The sequence below is a fragment of the Cokeromyces recurvatus genome (genome assembly GCF_025118155.1).
Source record: "Cokeromyces recurvatus strain NRRL 2243 chromosome Unknown BX663scaffold_8, whole genome shotgun sequence".
NCBI classification, from domain to species: domain Eukaryota; kingdom Fungi; phylum Mucoromycota; class Mucoromycetes; order Mucorales; family Mucoraceae; genus Cokeromyces; species Cokeromyces recurvatus.
The window spans coordinates 69996-86052 of record NW_026251394.1 but is presented as its reverse complement, the minus strand read 5'-3'; the positions used below and the strand labels follow the sequence as shown (position 1 = coordinate 86052).

General features: G+C 30.9%; 12 protein-coding genes across 12 annotated transcripts; 6 read left to right on the top strand and 6 right to left on the bottom strand.

Moving 5' to 3' along the window:
• Positions 1-815: 815 nt before the first annotated feature.
• Positions 816-1531, top strand: BX663DRAFT_431834 (uncharacterized protein; the record flags this gene model as incomplete). The annotated part of the gene is made up of 3 exons (XM_051522890.1): positions 816-913; positions 986-1226; positions 1274-1531. Coding segments are annotated over 3 exons (597 nt in total), but the record flags the coding sequence as incomplete, so codon positions are not given.
• An 855-nt stretch (positions 1532-2386) lies between these two features.
• Positions 2387-3184, top strand: BX663DRAFT_504133 (Spt4/RpoE2 zinc finger-domain-containing protein). Its single transcript, XM_051526881.1, has 4 exons — positions 2387-2534; positions 2629-2735; positions 2803-2858; positions 2923-3184. The coding sequence occupies exons 1-4, from the start codon at positions 2469-2471 to the stop codon at positions 3042-3044; spliced, it is 351 nt and encodes a 116-aa protein (XP_051384147.1). The 5' UTR covers positions 2387-2468; the 3' UTR covers positions 3045-3184.
• A 36-nt stretch (positions 3185-3220) lies between these two features.
• On the bottom strand, positions 3221-4176 carry BX663DRAFT_504132 (uncharacterized protein). Its single transcript, XM_051526880.1, has 2 exons — positions 4100-4176; positions 3221-3852 (listed from the first exon to the last, which is right to left on the bottom strand). The coding sequence occupies exon 2, from the start codon at positions 3707-3709 to the stop codon at positions 3323-3325; it is 387 nt and encodes a 128-aa protein (XP_051384146.1). The 5' UTR covers positions 3710-3852; positions 4100-4176; the 3' UTR covers positions 3221-3322.
• Positions 4103-4309, bottom strand: BX663DRAFT_400863 (uncharacterized protein; the record flags this gene model as incomplete). The annotated part of the gene is made up of 1 exon (XM_051522209.1): positions 4103-4309. A coding segment is annotated over one exon (207 nt), but the record flags the coding sequence as incomplete, so codon positions are not given.
• A 1862-nt stretch (positions 4310-6171) lies between these two features.
• BX663DRAFT_485007 (uncharacterized protein) lies at positions 6172-8166 on the bottom strand (the record flags this gene model as incomplete). Its single annotated transcript, XM_051524583.1, has 8 exons — positions 6172-6229; positions 6338-6386; positions 6492-6503; positions 6921-6962; positions 7141-7249; positions 7519-7670; positions 7769-7808; positions 8026-8166. 8 exons carry the CDS (start codon positions 8164-8166, stop codon positions 6172-6174), a joined length of 603 nt encoding a protein of 200 aa, XP_051384144.1.
• An 835-nt stretch (positions 8167-9001) lies between these two features.
• On the bottom strand, positions 9002-9386 carry BX663DRAFT_504129 (uncharacterized protein; the record flags this gene model as incomplete). Its single annotated transcript, XM_051526879.1, has 1 exon — positions 9002-9386. A coding segment is annotated over exon 1 (220 nt), but the record flags the coding sequence as incomplete, so codon positions are not given.
• A 291-nt stretch (positions 9387-9677) lies between these two features.
• Positions 9678-9894, bottom strand: BX663DRAFT_504124 (uncharacterized protein; the record flags this gene model as incomplete). The annotated part of the gene is made up of 1 exon (XM_051526878.1): positions 9678-9894. A coding segment is annotated over exon 1 (155 nt), but the record flags the coding sequence as incomplete, so codon positions are not given.
• Positions 9895-10129: 235 nt separating this feature from the next.
• Positions 10130-10324, top strand: BX663DRAFT_432255 (uncharacterized protein; the record flags this gene model as incomplete). The annotated part of the gene is made up of 1 exon (XM_051522916.1): positions 10130-10324. A coding segment is annotated over one exon (195 nt), but the record flags the coding sequence as incomplete, so codon positions are not given.
• A 3-nt stretch (positions 10325-10327) lies between these two features.
• On the top strand, positions 10328-10603 carry BX663DRAFT_432013 (uncharacterized protein; the record flags this gene model as incomplete). The annotated part of the gene is made up of 1 exon (XM_051522899.1): positions 10328-10603. A coding segment is annotated over one exon (276 nt), but the record flags the coding sequence as incomplete, so codon positions are not given.
• Positions 10604-10885: 282 nt separating this feature from the next.
• BX663DRAFT_504122 (glutathione synthase) lies at positions 10886-12933 on the top strand. Its single transcript, XM_051526877.1, has 8 exons — positions 10886-11221; positions 11301-11376; positions 11454-11593; positions 11662-11790; positions 11866-11946; positions 12006-12089; positions 12155-12679; positions 12740-12933. The coding sequence occupies exons 1-8, from the start codon at positions 10950-10952 to the stop codon at positions 12861-12863; spliced, it is 1431 nt and encodes a 476-aa protein (XP_051384139.1). The 5' UTR covers positions 10886-10949; the 3' UTR covers positions 12864-12933.
• A 405-nt stretch (positions 12934-13338) lies between these two features.
• Positions 13339-14122, top strand: BX663DRAFT_504121 (50S ribosomal protein L36e). Its single transcript, XM_051526876.1, has 3 exons — positions 13339-13498; positions 13738-13872; positions 13950-14122. The coding sequence occupies exons 1-3, from the start codon at positions 13409-13411 to the stop codon at positions 14022-14024; spliced, it is 300 nt and encodes a 99-aa protein (XP_051384138.1). The 5' UTR covers positions 13339-13408; the 3' UTR covers positions 14025-14122.
• A 46-nt stretch (positions 14123-14168) lies between these two features.
• Positions 14169-15481, bottom strand: BX663DRAFT_504118 (uncharacterized protein). Its single transcript, XM_051526875.1, has 3 exons — positions 15336-15481; positions 14514-15209; positions 14169-14445 (listed from the first exon to the last, which is right to left on the bottom strand). Exons 2-3 carry the CDS (start codon positions 15187-15189, stop codon positions 14258-14260), a joined length of 864 nt encoding a protein of 287 aa, XP_051384137.1. The 5' UTR covers positions 15190-15209; positions 15336-15481; the 3' UTR covers positions 14169-14257.
• Between the last annotated feature and the right edge of the window lie 576 nt (positions 15482-16057).

The window sequence follows — 16057 nt, the reverse complement described above, 5'->3', positions numbered from 1 at the left end:
TGAATTAAAATGCGAACGAGTTAGTTGAAGAGACCAAATAGAACGCACCATATACCTAATATATATATATATTCAGAGAAAAACCAAAAGACATTTAGAAATCGAAACTCTAAAAACACAGCGTTTCATTGCAATTGCTTCAAACAAACGCTTAAGAGCAGAAGTTGAAAATGAAGCTACCTCTTCCCAGTTCCAATCTTCATATGAGCCTGATACAGATACATCAGAAGAAGAGCTTGATGACTTAGAACCTATGGTACGTGAGAAAATACAACGCATTTCTGCATCTTACCTATTTTATATTTGATAATGGAATATCGGTGACCTGGGCATTAGTGCTATTTTAGTTGGTTTCCGAAAGCATTCTCTTAGTCTGCATCATCAATTTCTACCTTATGTAAATTAGGAGAAATGGCCATAAATCATACCTTCCTATTTGATGGTAACGACAATTATGGATATAACTGCGGCGCATCATTTCCCCCTGTTTATTTGGAGCTTCTCAATGATTTTAATTTAAATGAATACTTTTATCAAATCTCGAATAAGGAGCATGAGTTGATCAATAATGTTTATTATGTAACTTTAAATTATGACTAAAATGAAGCAATGGATGACTAACGAAAACTTCTATAGAAATTGGCGACAAATGAAAATGAGCATGCCCGAGACGATAGTTTTGGAGCACATGGGCAATGATAGCCTCAGAGTTTGCTGCAAAATTTTATATAATTTGTAAGTAAATATGCTTTTTGAAATAACTTAGTTATTAAAACAAATTCTATTGTAGACTTCAAGCATACATTAGAAAGGTCGATCTCAATGCTGTAAATAAATCCATGTATATAACTCTATCAATCAATCCTTTTATAGACGTGATTTTCGGCTATAACTGTGATTTATGTAAAGCTGGGTGAGTTTGTATAGTAGAAGCTAATTTTTTAACAAAAAAAACTAATATCGCCTTATTTCATTTTAACCTTAGCAATTTAACTAAGTTGGAAGGAAGCAGCCTCATTAAGCCAGATACAAAATACAGTACCACAATCAAACAGCAAAAGATGGATTTCCTTGTCATTGAGGTGAAATGTCCCAACAGTAGTGCCAACGATGATCGGTTCAAATTATCAATTGAACTGCAAATCTTATTGAATCGTTTGGTAAACATTGGTATTGATTCTCCTGTGGTGTTTGGTATACTAGTTTATGGTAAGCGTTATATGTTTGTCTCCATTTATTACGAAGCAATGCTCTAAAATTTGTTTACTTGTAGGTTTTAATTGTGATATTTTTAAAAATGGACTTAAAGGCACTAACTATATACCGAATGATTAAAATTCGATCTTGTTTTATTCCTCATGACTTGAACGACTTTGACGTTGTTCGAAATACTCTTGCCTCTCTCTCCCAGCTCCGCAGCCTCGTTCTAAATGAAGTTGAAAAAGCCAAAAAGTCTACATCAAAATTAAGTAAATGTCTCAGTTGGATAAGAGATTCTATCATTGATTATAGAGATTCGAACCACAAATAAATATATATATATATATATATATATATTATTTCTTTTATAGTTTTAACAATTGCTTTCTTCCTTTTAAATTTTATACTTGACTCTATGGTATGGTCAACATGCTTACTGTAGCATATTCTTAACAGCGCATATTTTAAATAGCAAGACGATAAACATCCATAATTAGAGTGCACTTTATGTTTACAAATGCATGTTTACGAAAATTTTGAATATTTTTCTTGTTTACAAATTAGTGCTCTTCACATAATCAAGATCAAATGACCTATGAGTGTTTTAAAAAGTACACAAAGGTGAAGAAAAAGAATATAATAAAAGACATGTTGGTGAAAACTTTGTATAGTTTATTGAAGAAGAAAAAAAAACTACTAAAAGAATTGTACAAAGAAAAAAACAATATGGAAAAATGTCAAGAGGCTATTTATATGGTAGGTGATATTAATAAAAACATGATTTGGACAAGCAAATACTAGCGTAGTATAGGATGACCCCATCTCGTGTCTTTTCAATCGGGCTTCTCTCTTAACCGCCCAAGTCACTCTATACGCAGGCTTACTGGCAAATACATTGGGTTGCCATCCAAAGATTCCTCTATAAAGTTGACATGATAGAGCATGATGCTTTAGTTCTGCCTACTCTGTCTTTAGACTCCCCTTTCTTCCTCTTTTTTATCCTTTTCCTTTCCGTCTATAAAGGTTTTTTTTTTCTTTCTCTATATGCATTCTTGAACTGATCCAGGCAATTTTAAAAAATATAAATGCGCAAATTGGTAATCCAATAAAGTTCAACTTTTTTATTAGTATTATTATTTGCGTCACCTAAATTGTGACGTTTTCCTTAATTTCCTTTCACTTTTTTTTTTTTTTTCTTTAAACACAGCAAAAGCAAAGCAACAAGAAAGAAAAATAATAATAGTAACATTTTCATAATCTTTCTAATCATGTCACAAATCTTACCTATTGATAAAAAGCAACTACGTGCGTGTTTACTATGTTCTTTAATAAAGGTATTTATTTGAGGGGTTTTTTTTTGTTTATAAATTTCTCTCTTTTATTTTTTTTTTTCAATGTTTAAGTAATTTTTATTCATCTATTTAATAGAATGCATCTCAATTTCGAGCTAATGGATGTGAAAATTGTGAAGAGATTTTACAAATGAGAGGAAGCATGGATCGAGTTGGTGAATGTACAAGTTCAAAATTTGAAGGGTAAATAGTTCATTTATTTATTCTAGAAAAGGAAAAAAAAAGAAAGGTATTTATGCATTATGGATAGAGTGATAGCTTTGATGGAGCCTACAGGTAGTTGGGTAGGAAGATGGCAACGCATAGGTAAAAATAAAAAGTTGAGAGAAAGATAAAGGATTTGGAGTTTATTTATTTATTTGGTAAATAGATAAATTTGAAAAGGGAGTTTATGCGATTGTTGTTTATGGACGAGTACCTGAAGATGTGGAAGATGAATTAGAACGAAGAGGCATAACTTATAAACCTAGGGATGGCAGTGTTAAGGATTAACATTACTTGTATACACTCAAAGTGTATTTAATATATTCCTATACAAGATATACATATATATATATAAATATATAAAAAAAAAACCGTGTATATAGATTCTTTATTATTATATTTATTTTATTTTATTATTTGTATTTGGGACTATCATCATGAAAGAAGAAGAAGAAAATAAAAATAAAAAAAAAAGAAAAAAAAAAAAAAAAAAAAAAAGAGAGAAAGAGAGAGGGGAGAAGGAAGAAGATAAGGCCTTGTGTTGTGTCTGTTTTATAAAAAATAAATTAACATCCTACACTCTCTGTTGAAGTATCACCTGGATGCTGCCAAGCCAATAAAGAGTGCTGTTGTTTTGTATTGTTAGTGTTAGCTGTTGTTGCTGTAGTAGCAGTAATAGTGGTATTATTATATTGATTATCACGAATAAATTCAGCCAATGTAAAGGAATCATGTACGTTATTATTTCCATTACTATGAGTTACAACATGAGGGTTTTGTTGTTGGTGTAAGAATGATTCTTCTACTAACTTGTTGGTTGATAATCTTGAATTATTATGATTACGTCTTTCATGTGTTTTACGATGTTGAGACAAGTTATCTGATCTACTAAAGGCCTTGAAACAACCAGGGAAATTACATTTGAAAGGTTGCTCATGAGTATGAATTCTCATATGTCTTCTCAAGTGTTCTAATCTTCTAAACCGTCTTTCACAATCAGGATGAGTACAAGCATGAGGCTTCTTTGTTTCTTCAATTTCAATCAAGCTTTTCTTTTGTACAGAAGGTAAAGCAAATGAAGAAGAATTTTGAACTACTAAATTAGGATTATAATTGACAAAGTGAGTATTTGATTGTTGTTTATGATGAGGTGTAGGCAAAAGAGGATAAGGATGATTGTACAAGTTATCAGATATAAAATGAGAAGAATTATTATTACTAGTAGTACTAGTAGTAGTTTGTTTTTGCTTTATGTTCATCCTTTCCATTCTTTCTTCTTCATTCTCCTTCTTTATGCTTGTTAGAGGAGGAGGAGGAGGAGGAGGAAGAGTAGTGGATTGTACCTTTTTCTCTTGTCTTGTCATCGCTTTCTTTTCATGAGTCCTAAAATGAGCATGGAAATTATCTGATCGACTAAAGCGTTTACCACAACCTGGATGTGGACATACATGAGGTCTTTCACCCGTATGAACAAGCATGTGCCGTTTAAGATGTTCAAATCGTTTAAAACTCCATAAACACTTTGGAAATGTACACAGGTGTTTATTCTGTTTTGTAGGTTGTTTACGACTATTATGGATGGTTGTATTATTAGTATTATTATTATTATCAGTTATGGTAATAGAATTTATCGTTTTCATATTATTATTAGTAGTAGTAGTTAATAGATTATTATTAAGTCTTTGTGATGGTAGTGGTGGAGGTATAGGAGAATTAGGCACATGTGAAGTAGATTGTTGTTGACTACGTAGTGACTGTTCAAGATGATGATGATGATGATGATACTGAATTTGTTGCTGTTGACGATGATGATAGAGTTGCTGTTGCATAGTAGAATGATTATTCATCCAATGATGATAATTATCTAAAGGATAAGTTGGCCGAGAATAATTATAAGTAGCAGCTAAATCTGTAGAATCTCTTTTATTATTAAAGGGCTGATGTTGAGAAACAGCAGGTGTAAGGGGAGGTGAAAGAACGTTATCATTTTGATGATGAGAAGAAGGATAAAAAGAAGATCGTCTTGGTAGAGACTCAAGACAGTAACTTGCTGAAGCACTATTCGTACTATTAGAATTCATTATATAAAGAAGAAAAAGAAGAGAGAGAGAGAGAGAGAGAAAAGGTATGTCTTTCTTTCTTTCCTTTTTTTTTTTTTTTTTTTGTTTTTTTTTAAGGGCTTTTTTTTATTTTTATGTAATTATAAACTGGTGTCGATCGATGATGGGACCGTTGCCTATATTTAGTTATATTGCGTTAAAGGCCTGCCCAGTTATTGCATGAGATCGATTCTAAACGAACCTTGTTTTCTTATTATTACTTTTTTTTTTCAAAGTAGAGTAAATTATAATTGTTTATATTCATAATATAAATAGCTGTAGACATACATAGTATATATTTATAAATATTACATGTATCTGTTTTGTATTCATTCTATCTACTTCTATCTGCTTATACATGCATATATTACATATTTATTTATTTTGCTCCTATAAAATAAAAAAGTTATTTCAAATTGGTCACTCCTTATTTTTTTTTTTTTTTTTTTTGCTTGTTTAGTTGCATATTCGTCATTTTTAATCACGTTTTTTGTATACATGTATAAAGGAAAAAAAACTCTATATACTCCTTTTAATCCTTATAGACTTTCTAGTAGACAAGGAAAGTATAAATGTATATAAAGAATACAACCTAGAAAAGAGAAATATATGCAATCTACTTTATATCACCTACTCTATGTTATATAACACATTTAAATAAAGTTTTTTTTTCTCTTTTTATGTATATTTATGTCATGTATGTCATCTATATAAATTACTCTATATACATAATAATAGCACATTCACCTTCTTTTTTTTTTGTTTTCTAGTTAAAAGATAAATTATCGTTGTATATGATTAAAGAAAGGAATTGTAAAGAAAAATATTCATTTTTAAAACTGCTTTGATAATATATTTTGTCTTTTTTCTTCTCTTTTGCTTTTTATATGCCTCTTTCCTTTTTTTTTTTTTCTAATCAGGGACATCTCCACTGCTTTTTTCCCCTTATTTATTTCTTTCTCTCCCTTTAAAATCTACGACAACAGAATATAGTTTAACTTTCATTACGATTACATTTATTGCTGTTTTATACTATTAATTCCAATCTTTATAGACATGTGTATGTAGTTAGTGTTGTTTATAAACTTCTATATATAATTGTTTCCCTTTTTTTTTCTTTAAGTTATCAATATTTACATCCATGTTAGACTGAATAGCAATATTTATTATATATTTATGTATATATGTGCATAAAATTATAAATGTACGCGTGAATTCATAAATCTATGTTTATATCCAATATGCAAATAATGAATATAAATAAATAAATAAATAAATAATAATTAAAAAAAATAAGAGTGAAAGAAGTCGAGATACTATTTGATTTGACATGTATCTACTTCTTCAAGTGGACATATAAATATACTCATTGCACTTTTATATATATTTATATAGATCTGTTAGATTCTTTTATATCGAGTCATAATAGAAAAAAAAAAGAGTTATTCTATGACGTAAGAGATATCCATTTTAGAATTTTACTTCTTGATATGCAAAGAAATATAGAATAGAGTACAAGCTTTGAGGTCGCCTAAGATTATAATATTTAAGGATTATTCGTAGAAAGATAAAATAAGATAAGGCATATATAGTCACAAATTTGAGTATAATTGGCTCTATTTGGTTTCTTTCTTACTTGATTCAAATACTATATGCATACATTATTAAATATTTTTTTATATCTTGAATTTAGTATAAAGAATTGAATCCCAATTCACTGCTAGTTAGTTGGTCTGTACTAATTAAAATTTTCAGTAAGGAATAACCATAATAAAGAGTTCTGCTATTTTAATCTTTTGACTAAACGCACTAATATCTTTCAACCCTTCGGCAGTAGTTTTGATTAGGAATAACAATCATAAATAAAAGGCTCTTACTCAGAATATAAGTAAAAGGAATCGTTAATGACATCTTGAACTACAACAGCAGCAGCTTATAAATAATAGTCTATGAAGAATAAAGGGCATTGTGATTCGTATTTAAGTTATCCTAGAGGGCATATCTTCTTTCTTCTCTGATAACTTATGACCGACTAGAATAGCTCAATTGGAATGTGAGAATATACCTCCAATTTCTAGTACTATTTGAAACGGAATCTCCCTAGTTTCTTTATATTTCATTTACTATCTATCTATGTATGTCTAGTTATTCCTCAACTTAGTCTCGGATCGTTGATTTTGATCAAGACATTCTCCAAAGGATCGTCAATAATGTTTTCCTTTACAGCCTCATAATAAAAGATTATTGCTCATTTTCTATAATACTAAAAGAATACAAAAGTACACCTTTTGCCAAAATGATGTCGCATTTTTTTTTTGCACGCTCAACTTGTGTTCTAACTGGTTCTGGAGCGACAATTTCAACAATATTAATAAGCTGCTTGTCTCCATTGATCTTTATAGTGATATGATTCATTTCATCTTCTTCTACTATGTATTTGAATCTCCATTCAAATCATTCAGGCACAATGAAGATAACCTTCTTGTTCGTATTAACAAATTGAAGTAGAAATAATGCAAAACTAAAAGTACACTGTTGACGATTGTCAATTATTATGGTGTGCTAATTGACAGCGTGCAAGAAGACGTGCTTCATGTGTGTGTGTGTGTATGTGTGTGTGTTTTTATCATAGTATTGGGTTTTGTACAATAAAAGCAAAATACTTTCTCAGTTGCAGAACAAGCATAAGCATATCTGTTGTTGATAAGGAACAAAATCTTCCAGTGCCTCTTGTTCACAAAAGCAAACGAGAACTTATCTAGTTCACTGATCAAAAGACTTGAGACGTTTAAGAGCACTTTGGCAGATAAAATTTCTTGTCATAAACAAATATATCAAGTTGTGTATAATAGTATTTTTTTTTTGAAACAGTCAAAACACGTTTCATCTGTCATGTCAAAATAGAGTATTTACCTTGAGGTGATTGAAGTTTATTCGTCTCAAGTAACGCCAACTGTTAGATGGCATAAGTACAAAATGCAAACATGGACTATAATATGTTATGATCCTTTCTCTGTAGCGCATTAAGAAATGTTCAGTAAAGATAATGAGCCTAATACAATGTACAGGAATAGTTGATTGTTGTGTTCATAAAAAAAATTGACTAATTGTGGTCAAATACACAGTTGACTGTCTGTATATATCAAATAATTTCACATGTAAATACATACAACAGCAATTCTTTTTTTTTCTTTGCTGTGCCGAGGTCTATTACATAGTGCATTATCGTTAACGTTATCGCCCGTGAGTAGCCAGATAGTGTAGTCTGAGCCTAGTAATGTGATCTTGAAGTTACTTTGCAATAGGGACATCGGCACTGGAAACGATAGACAAGAACGCTCCTTTGCACGGCTCAAATGACCTATTACAGTCGTTTTTGCCAATCACGTAAAAGTGGGTGTCGACGATAACATCTTTTTTAGTGTTGTAACTTTTTTTTTTGGGGAGATCAGATAAACTTCTATCTTCTCGTGGTTAGTCCTGTTAATCATTATAACTAAATAGTTATTTTGAGAACTAAAGGAAGTTTCAATCTTTTTGCATCTATATTATTTAAACAATAAATGAAAATGTTCTATAAATCGTTGCTTTGAAATTTTAGTTTCTTGTTAATGCTTGCAATAATAGTACATTTTTATAGATATTCTACAGAGTTGTTTGATTTGAGGCAGGTGCGAGCATTTCAAGGCGTTTTTACCGTGCACTTAGTAAACGCATTTGAAAAAAGTGCTTAAGGGTAATCCTATTTAATAAACTACTCATCAACCAATGACAAAAAAAAAAAAAAAAAAAAAAAAAAAAAAAAAAAAAACATACAGCATTGTTTTTTTTTATAGAAAAGTGTGGCGCTTTGATTTTTTTTCTTGCGACATCATTTTGGCAAAAGGTGTATCTTTTTTTTTTGTTTCCAAGCAAAAAATGTTTCATTTTTATGATGAATAAGAGTGAATTTCTTTTCCAGGCACAACATTAAGTCTTCATCAATTACATGCTACTTTTTAAAATTGCGACATTTTAGTCTACAACTACGACATCCGTAACTCCAGAATTTTCTAGATTACGATTAAACATTTTTTTTTATTATTTTTATAAATTAAAATTTATAAAGCGACCTCTGGGCACACAATATCTTTATTATATTGGATTGCCCAGGTCAGTTCAAATTATGTGAAAAAAAGTATCTAAAAATCCTCTTATGGGACAAGAGGTAAAAAGGTAAAGGAAAGTAAGAAGAGAAGGTGAGAAAGAAAGGGGAATATTGCTAACAAGTTTAAAGAGACAACCAGTTGAGTAATTTTCTGCCTGGATCAAGAAGTGGATGGGGTAGTTTATCGTGCATTAAATAATCCATTTCCTGTAGAATATTACATATAACTGGCCAGCGATAGAACCAAGCAGAAGCATCCTGAGAATTTCGGTGCTTATGCTGAGGGAGATGATTTAAAAGAAAGGAAAGGGGATCTGCAATTGATCGTGGCAAGAATAAACGAGTGTGCATGCGCAAACATTCAGTGGCATGTGACCGACTAAAAGTGTACATAAGGATAAAATGGGCAGGCTTTAGGTATTCCTCCGGATAACCAACCAAGATGCCATCGAATAGTTCGACTACGCTCACTGTGTGTCATGGGTAACCAGAGTATCGGATCAATAATTAGATTGGGGCGGCAAGTGGAAAGCAAAACAGAACGTACCCCGTCACGTAGCTAATGAAAACTCTCTTCAAGAAATTCTTGACGATGTTTTCAAAAGGAGTATTGGTCTAACGGAATGGAATTGGCGGCACAGAGTCTCCAGCATGGTGTTTGAATGAGTTTATACCATTGAGTGTTGAAAGCGGATGCCTGAAACTCAGGAAGTAATTTAACGAGCAAGGTATCACCTGGTAAATCAATAGCATGGAAAATGAAATGGGCCTGCAGAACAGACACCCTAACCTTCATTGATGGTTGGTTTACCATATGAAGCATCACCTTTACTGATGATCGACTAGAGCCACCAAACATCCGTCTTATGCATGTGTTTTGACAAGATTTCAGGACGTTACTCTACAGTTTTTTTTTTTTTTTTTTTTTTTTTTTTTTTTTTTTTTTTTTTTTTTTTTTTTTTTTTTTTTTTTTTTACTTCTAATTCAGACAATGTTAGTATTTTTTTGGACAAATCAAAATTAATTTTTAGAAGAATAAGAAATAAAATTAAGATTTATGTTTAGACTTTTTTACCTGTAATGATCTTAATCCGCAACTATCCAAATCTCCTTTATGAATATCATTTTGCAATGAAAATCTTAACACTACGTCTCATATGGATTTTAGTGGAAAACAAAGACGATTCCTACTTGACAGCTACCACTCAAAACTACAAGAAAAATATTCGAAACTTTTATCCAATTGCCGTAATAATCTGATTGTCGACCCTATTCTTACGATACCAATGACAAGAAGAGAACGGTTTCGTTGCGTGCGATAGCTACTTGGTTGGTTACCTCTTGGTAAACCCCAAGCCTGCCCCTTCCATCCAAATGAACTCTTCACACGCTCACATAGTTTTTCTTGTTTGCATATGCATAACCGCCTTCAGATGCCCAAATCTATTGAAGATCCACTCTCTTATCTCTTGAATCTATTACCATCAACATTTTATACTAAGAAAGTGAAAAAATCAATTGATGCCTGGCTCATACGCTGGCCTTCTATATGTGCAATTCTATTTGAGATGGACTATCTAGCTTCACTCCCAAATCCCTGAACCCTCTGACCATCATCTTCTTTTAATACAACAACGATTTTCTGGTAGTTAATTATCATCACTTATACATACACTTTAACATTTTCCCTTTTATCCCAGAAGGGGGTTTCTATAGCAATCTGACTAGGGCAAAACAGCATATATAAATGCTATGTGCTCATTGGTCATTTTTCAATTTTTTTTTAATCGTAAGTATAAATTTGTAATATGGATCTTTTTTTAAAGTCCTCTCAACAGAATTGTTAGTAATCAAGGAATAAACAAGTCTCTCTTTTTTTTTTTTTTTTTTTTTTTCGTTTCTTATCCTTTATAGACATAATAAATATATACAAACATAAATAAAGGAATGAAAGATAATTATATATCATTAAAGGAGCTTGAAGGCAATATCGTAACTGAAGCTATTGATTGGGCATTATCTCATGGTCTTGTTATCCGACCTACAAAGGACCAAATTACTAATAACACAAGCTTCGTAATGCATGCCCCTTTTGCCCTTTATCCTTCACCATTTCCACTTGAAGAATTTGAAAAAGCTAAAAGTTTACAACAGACTTGGAATACCCTTATTCATAAAATGAGTCGAGATGATGATTTGATTTCTGAGACAATGGAAACGTAAAGTGCTTAAAAAAAGGAAAAAGAAATGCATATACATTTAGATCTAATACTAAAAAACAAAAACAAAATAAAATAGTTTATCAAAACTGGATGAATTTATGAATCGTTTATATCAAATTTATTTAACTGTCAAAAAAGAAGGGGTTGCGCAAGTAAGTTTTTTTTTTTTTTTCGAAAGTTTAATTTATTGACAGTTAATCCCCTTTTTTTTTTTTTTTTTTCTTGAAAGACAGCTAGCCTTGGTATTCATCGTAATGATTATTTATTACATACATCAAAGGATTCAAAAGTAAAAATTCAACAAGTCGAATTTAATACTATTTCTTCTAGTTTTGGTAGTTTAAGTAAAAGAACAGGCGAACTTCATCGGTAATGCATTCATGTTATTAAATCAACTGAATATGTATATTTATACTTTTTTTTTTTCCTTCGATTAGTTTTCTTTTATCCTCAATAGATGGATATGCAGAAGGTCATATTAAAATGGATCAGTTGCCTGAAAATAATTCAATTGAAGCAATTGCTAATGGATTAGCATTAGCTTGGAAACATTATGGAAATCCCAAGTAAGTGTATATTATATATGTATGCACTTTTCCATTATTTTTTTTTTGTTTTTATTAATAAATTAAATTTTATAGTGCACGTATTGCCATGATTGTTCAACCTGGTGAACGTAATGCTTTTGATCAACGTTGGATTGAATATACTTTATTAGAAAAGTAAGTCTTTTTTTTTTGTAATTTGATAACGTTGTTTTTATTCATGTTCATATTTGTAGGCATGGTATTTTATTAACAAGGTTGACACTTGAAGATATTGCCACTCGAGCTAAATTAAATCCTAAAAGCAAAGCATTAACAATGTAAAGTAAACATAATTTTTTTATTATTATTATCATTATTATTTATATGAATTTATTTTTTATAGTGATGGGTATGAAATTGCTGTTAGTTATTTCCGTGCCGGTTATGGGCCCGAGGACTATCCCAGTGAAACAGAATGGGATGCCCGTTTAGTTATTGAGCGTTCCTTAGCCATCAAATGCCCAACTGTGGCCTATCAACTTGTTGGATCCAAAAAGGTCCAACAGGTCCTTTCCGAACCTAATCGTCTTGAGCGCTATATTCAAACAAAGACCTCTGAAATTCGGGATACATTTGCTGGTCTCTATAGTTTAGATAGTACGACTGAAGCTGGTCAAAAAGCCTACAAGATGGCACTTGAACGTCCTGATGATTTTGTCATGAAACCTCAACGTGAGGGTGGTGGTCATAACATATATGGAAAAGACATCTTGACAGAACTTGAAAGATTAAAACCAGAAGAGCGCAATAGTTATATTTTAATGGATTTAATCAAAAGTCCTCCTTTACAAAATGTTATGATTCGGGAAGGTAAAACGATTGTGGGTGATGTTGTGAGCGAACTCGGTATCTTTGGTACTTTCCTTGCGTAAGTATTTATTATATATATAAGATTAAAGGGAAAAATAATAATCATGTATTCTATTAGGGACGATGAAAAGGAAATTCTGAATGAGGTAGGAGGACATTTGTTACGTACAAAAGCAACTACAACTCGAGAAGGTGGTGTTGCTGCAGGCTTTGCTGTAATTGATAGTCCTTTACTTGTCTAAATAAAAAAAAAAAAAATTGTGTATTTATAATATAAATAAAGCATGTACGATTAAATATTTTTGTTTTTTATTTGCCCGTGTCAGATTCAAAAAGGGGGAAACAATAAAACAAAAAAGTAAGAAAAAAAAAAACTCTCCTTTCTTTTGGTAATCAGAAAGGGAATAATCAATAAGCTGCTTCAAAGAACTAGTAACTCCCAATAAAGTGTTTTTCTTCCTTTTTAATAATGTATCCTTTTTTTTTCAAATTTAATACTAGATTTACTCAAAGAAAAGTAAATAGGATATTTTGTACGTCTTGTGTAATTGGAAGGTGCTTCAAACTTATCATTCTTTGATCTTCCTCCGTATTCAATATGTCTAATTTTATGTCATCCCGGCCCGGAGATGATGCGTCGGAGAGTTAAAATTAAACAAAAAATATACTTTATATGTACACACCTATTCGAATAAACTGTACAGTGTTGTAGCAAGGGAAAAAAAAAAAAAAATAGAATCCAACACTAAATATACCTTCCTCCTTTCTTATTTTATTCATCATCGAAATGGCTGCTTCAGGAATTGCCGTCGGTATCAACAAGGGTCACATCGTCACTCGTCGTGAACTTAAGCCCAAGCCTTCTAACAAGATTGGTGTATGTAATTATATATGAATGAATTATATATTAGATGGATTGATGGATATTGAAAAGAGATAAATGTGTATACTTTTTTTAAGAAAAGTCATGTCAATTTACAATTTTCAGCCCACATATTCATCTATTTATATATATATGAATATATAGTTCATCTGTTAAACTATTCACAACAAATAAACTCACTCGTCTTTATTTTTTTTATATATATATATTTATTTATTTATATATAAATGTAGGCTGCTTCCAAGCGTACCAAGTTCGTTCGTAGCATCGTTCGTGAAGTTTCTGGTTTCGCTCCCTATGAACGTCGTATCATGGAATTGATCAAGAACTCCAGAGATAAGCGTGCCAAGAAGCTCTGTAAGGCTAAGGTAATAAAGCTACAACTTTTTATTGTTATTTGTCTCGAAAAAAAAAGTTTATTCATGTTTATTTTTTTTTTAATTAGCTCGGTTCTTATCTTCGTGCTAAGAAGAAGATTGAAGAACTCACCGCTGTCATTGCCTCTTCTCGTCGTCATTAAGCGCATTAACATTCTTTTTTATATAATATATTTCAATTTTTAAATTGAATTATTATAAATAAAAAAAAAAGAGTAATCCAGAATTTATGCAAAGTCAATTGAATTATTTCAAATTTACGTAGAAAAATAGTTAAAATTAAAGCTGAAAGGATAAGAAAAATGTTGATCAGGTTGGAAGAGAGAGGGGTAATAAATAATGCGTGTGTGTGTGTGTGTATATATGTGTTTTTCTTTTACATGGTTTCATTCATTCTAAAAAGAAAAAAAAGTCTATCGAGGATTTGTTTAACTTGATTCCATTGATTCACGCGATATAATTTACTTGATTTTGATACATCTTCCTCTGGATGATAATTATAACGAGCAAGTGCATCTATTAATCCTTTGTCTTTTCCAATGATGATGCCAATATCTGCTTCAACTATAAAAGATAAAAGTTTTTTTTTATAAAATTACCCATGTCTCCTTTGATTACTTGACTTATTTTACCTAAAGCTTCAATGTCACCTAGCGAATCGCCAATGTAGAACGTCTTGAGCTGCTTTTTAAGGCCTTGAATGATGTGCTGTTTGTCACTAGCTGTTAAAATGGATGCTTCAATTTCTCCTGTACAAATTCCTTGTTCATTAAATCGAAGATCGTTACTAAATATTTGTTCTTTTGTAAGGGTAGGTAAATGATGTTTTAAGAATCCCATTATCCAGTCTTTAGACCAATTTAAAGAAATAATGCGAATTTGAGGTTGATAATATGTTTGACTTAATAAAGTAGTGATAAGTCCTGGCTGTAGCTCGGTTGTACTTAATTGTCGACCTGCCATAACTAAATCATGATGAGAAAGGCCCTTAAAGACATTATGCTGACTGACACGTTGAAGAGAGGCAAGTTCAACATGGCGATAGCTATTCAATTGATCTATGAAGGCTTTGAAATTATTAGGCCAATGTCTTTGATGTGTCTCTAGGTAATTGCGATGATTGCGATAGTCTTGAAGATAAGCATCGGTAAAAAAGGACCAAGGTATTGAAGAATGTGCAAAAGAAAGAGCAAACTGACCTAAAGAAGCAATGGTATCATGTTGTGTTATGGTCTGATCAAAATCAATCAAGATTAAAGGCAATACAGAATAATTAAGCTGTTGATTAGATATACTTGCTACTGACATTTTTTGTAATAATGAACGACCTGTGAATAGCATAATAGTAGAAGTTTACACTTTGAATTTAGTCATTTATTAATTTCTTTTCTTTTTTTTTTTCTTTTTTTTCTATATGAATCGAAAAAAAAATGAAATTCAAATGCTTTGTTTACCCCTTTTTTGTTGGATGATGTGAATTATTATTTTAGATGCTTTTTTTTTTTTTTAAGTTATAAGTAAAATATATAGTTTTCTAATCAAACAAAATTTCATGCTTTGAAAACAAGATATGATACATATTATAAATAGTCGTGTCTCCCCCCCCCTCTGAGTTTTGATGAAAAAAAAAAGGGCCCAATTTTTTTTTTTTTTTCTTTTTCACTGTTTATTGTAGCACAAATCTTACCTTACATCTAGTATATGAAAGCAGCATAATCAACTACTTTTAAACATTACTTTTCAAATCGCTCTAATTTATTACTCATTTTATTAAAATGACTATATTTATTATCTATATAAGCATAATTTTAAGTCTATAAAGGAAAGGAAGTGTAACAATTTCGGTCCTTTCATTTTTCAACTTGTTAAGGGTGATTGCCTTATTTCTATTAAACTGGCAACCAACTAAATAATGACAAGGTCAAAGCCCAGCCATTCGTTAATCATTTATTCCAAAGCACTAGCACTCCTGGTGTTAGCTAGAATATGGCGAAGGCCGACTCATAAAGAAATAACAACTTTATATAATACGAACACATTTGTTAAAGACTTTGGATCCAAATATAACTTATTTGAAATATCATAACAAACCATGTACTTGAATCTAGAATTTAAAATGCAATATAGTTTGTAATATTTTTTAAGAAAGCACTGTCATCAATGTATTCTGTCAGGG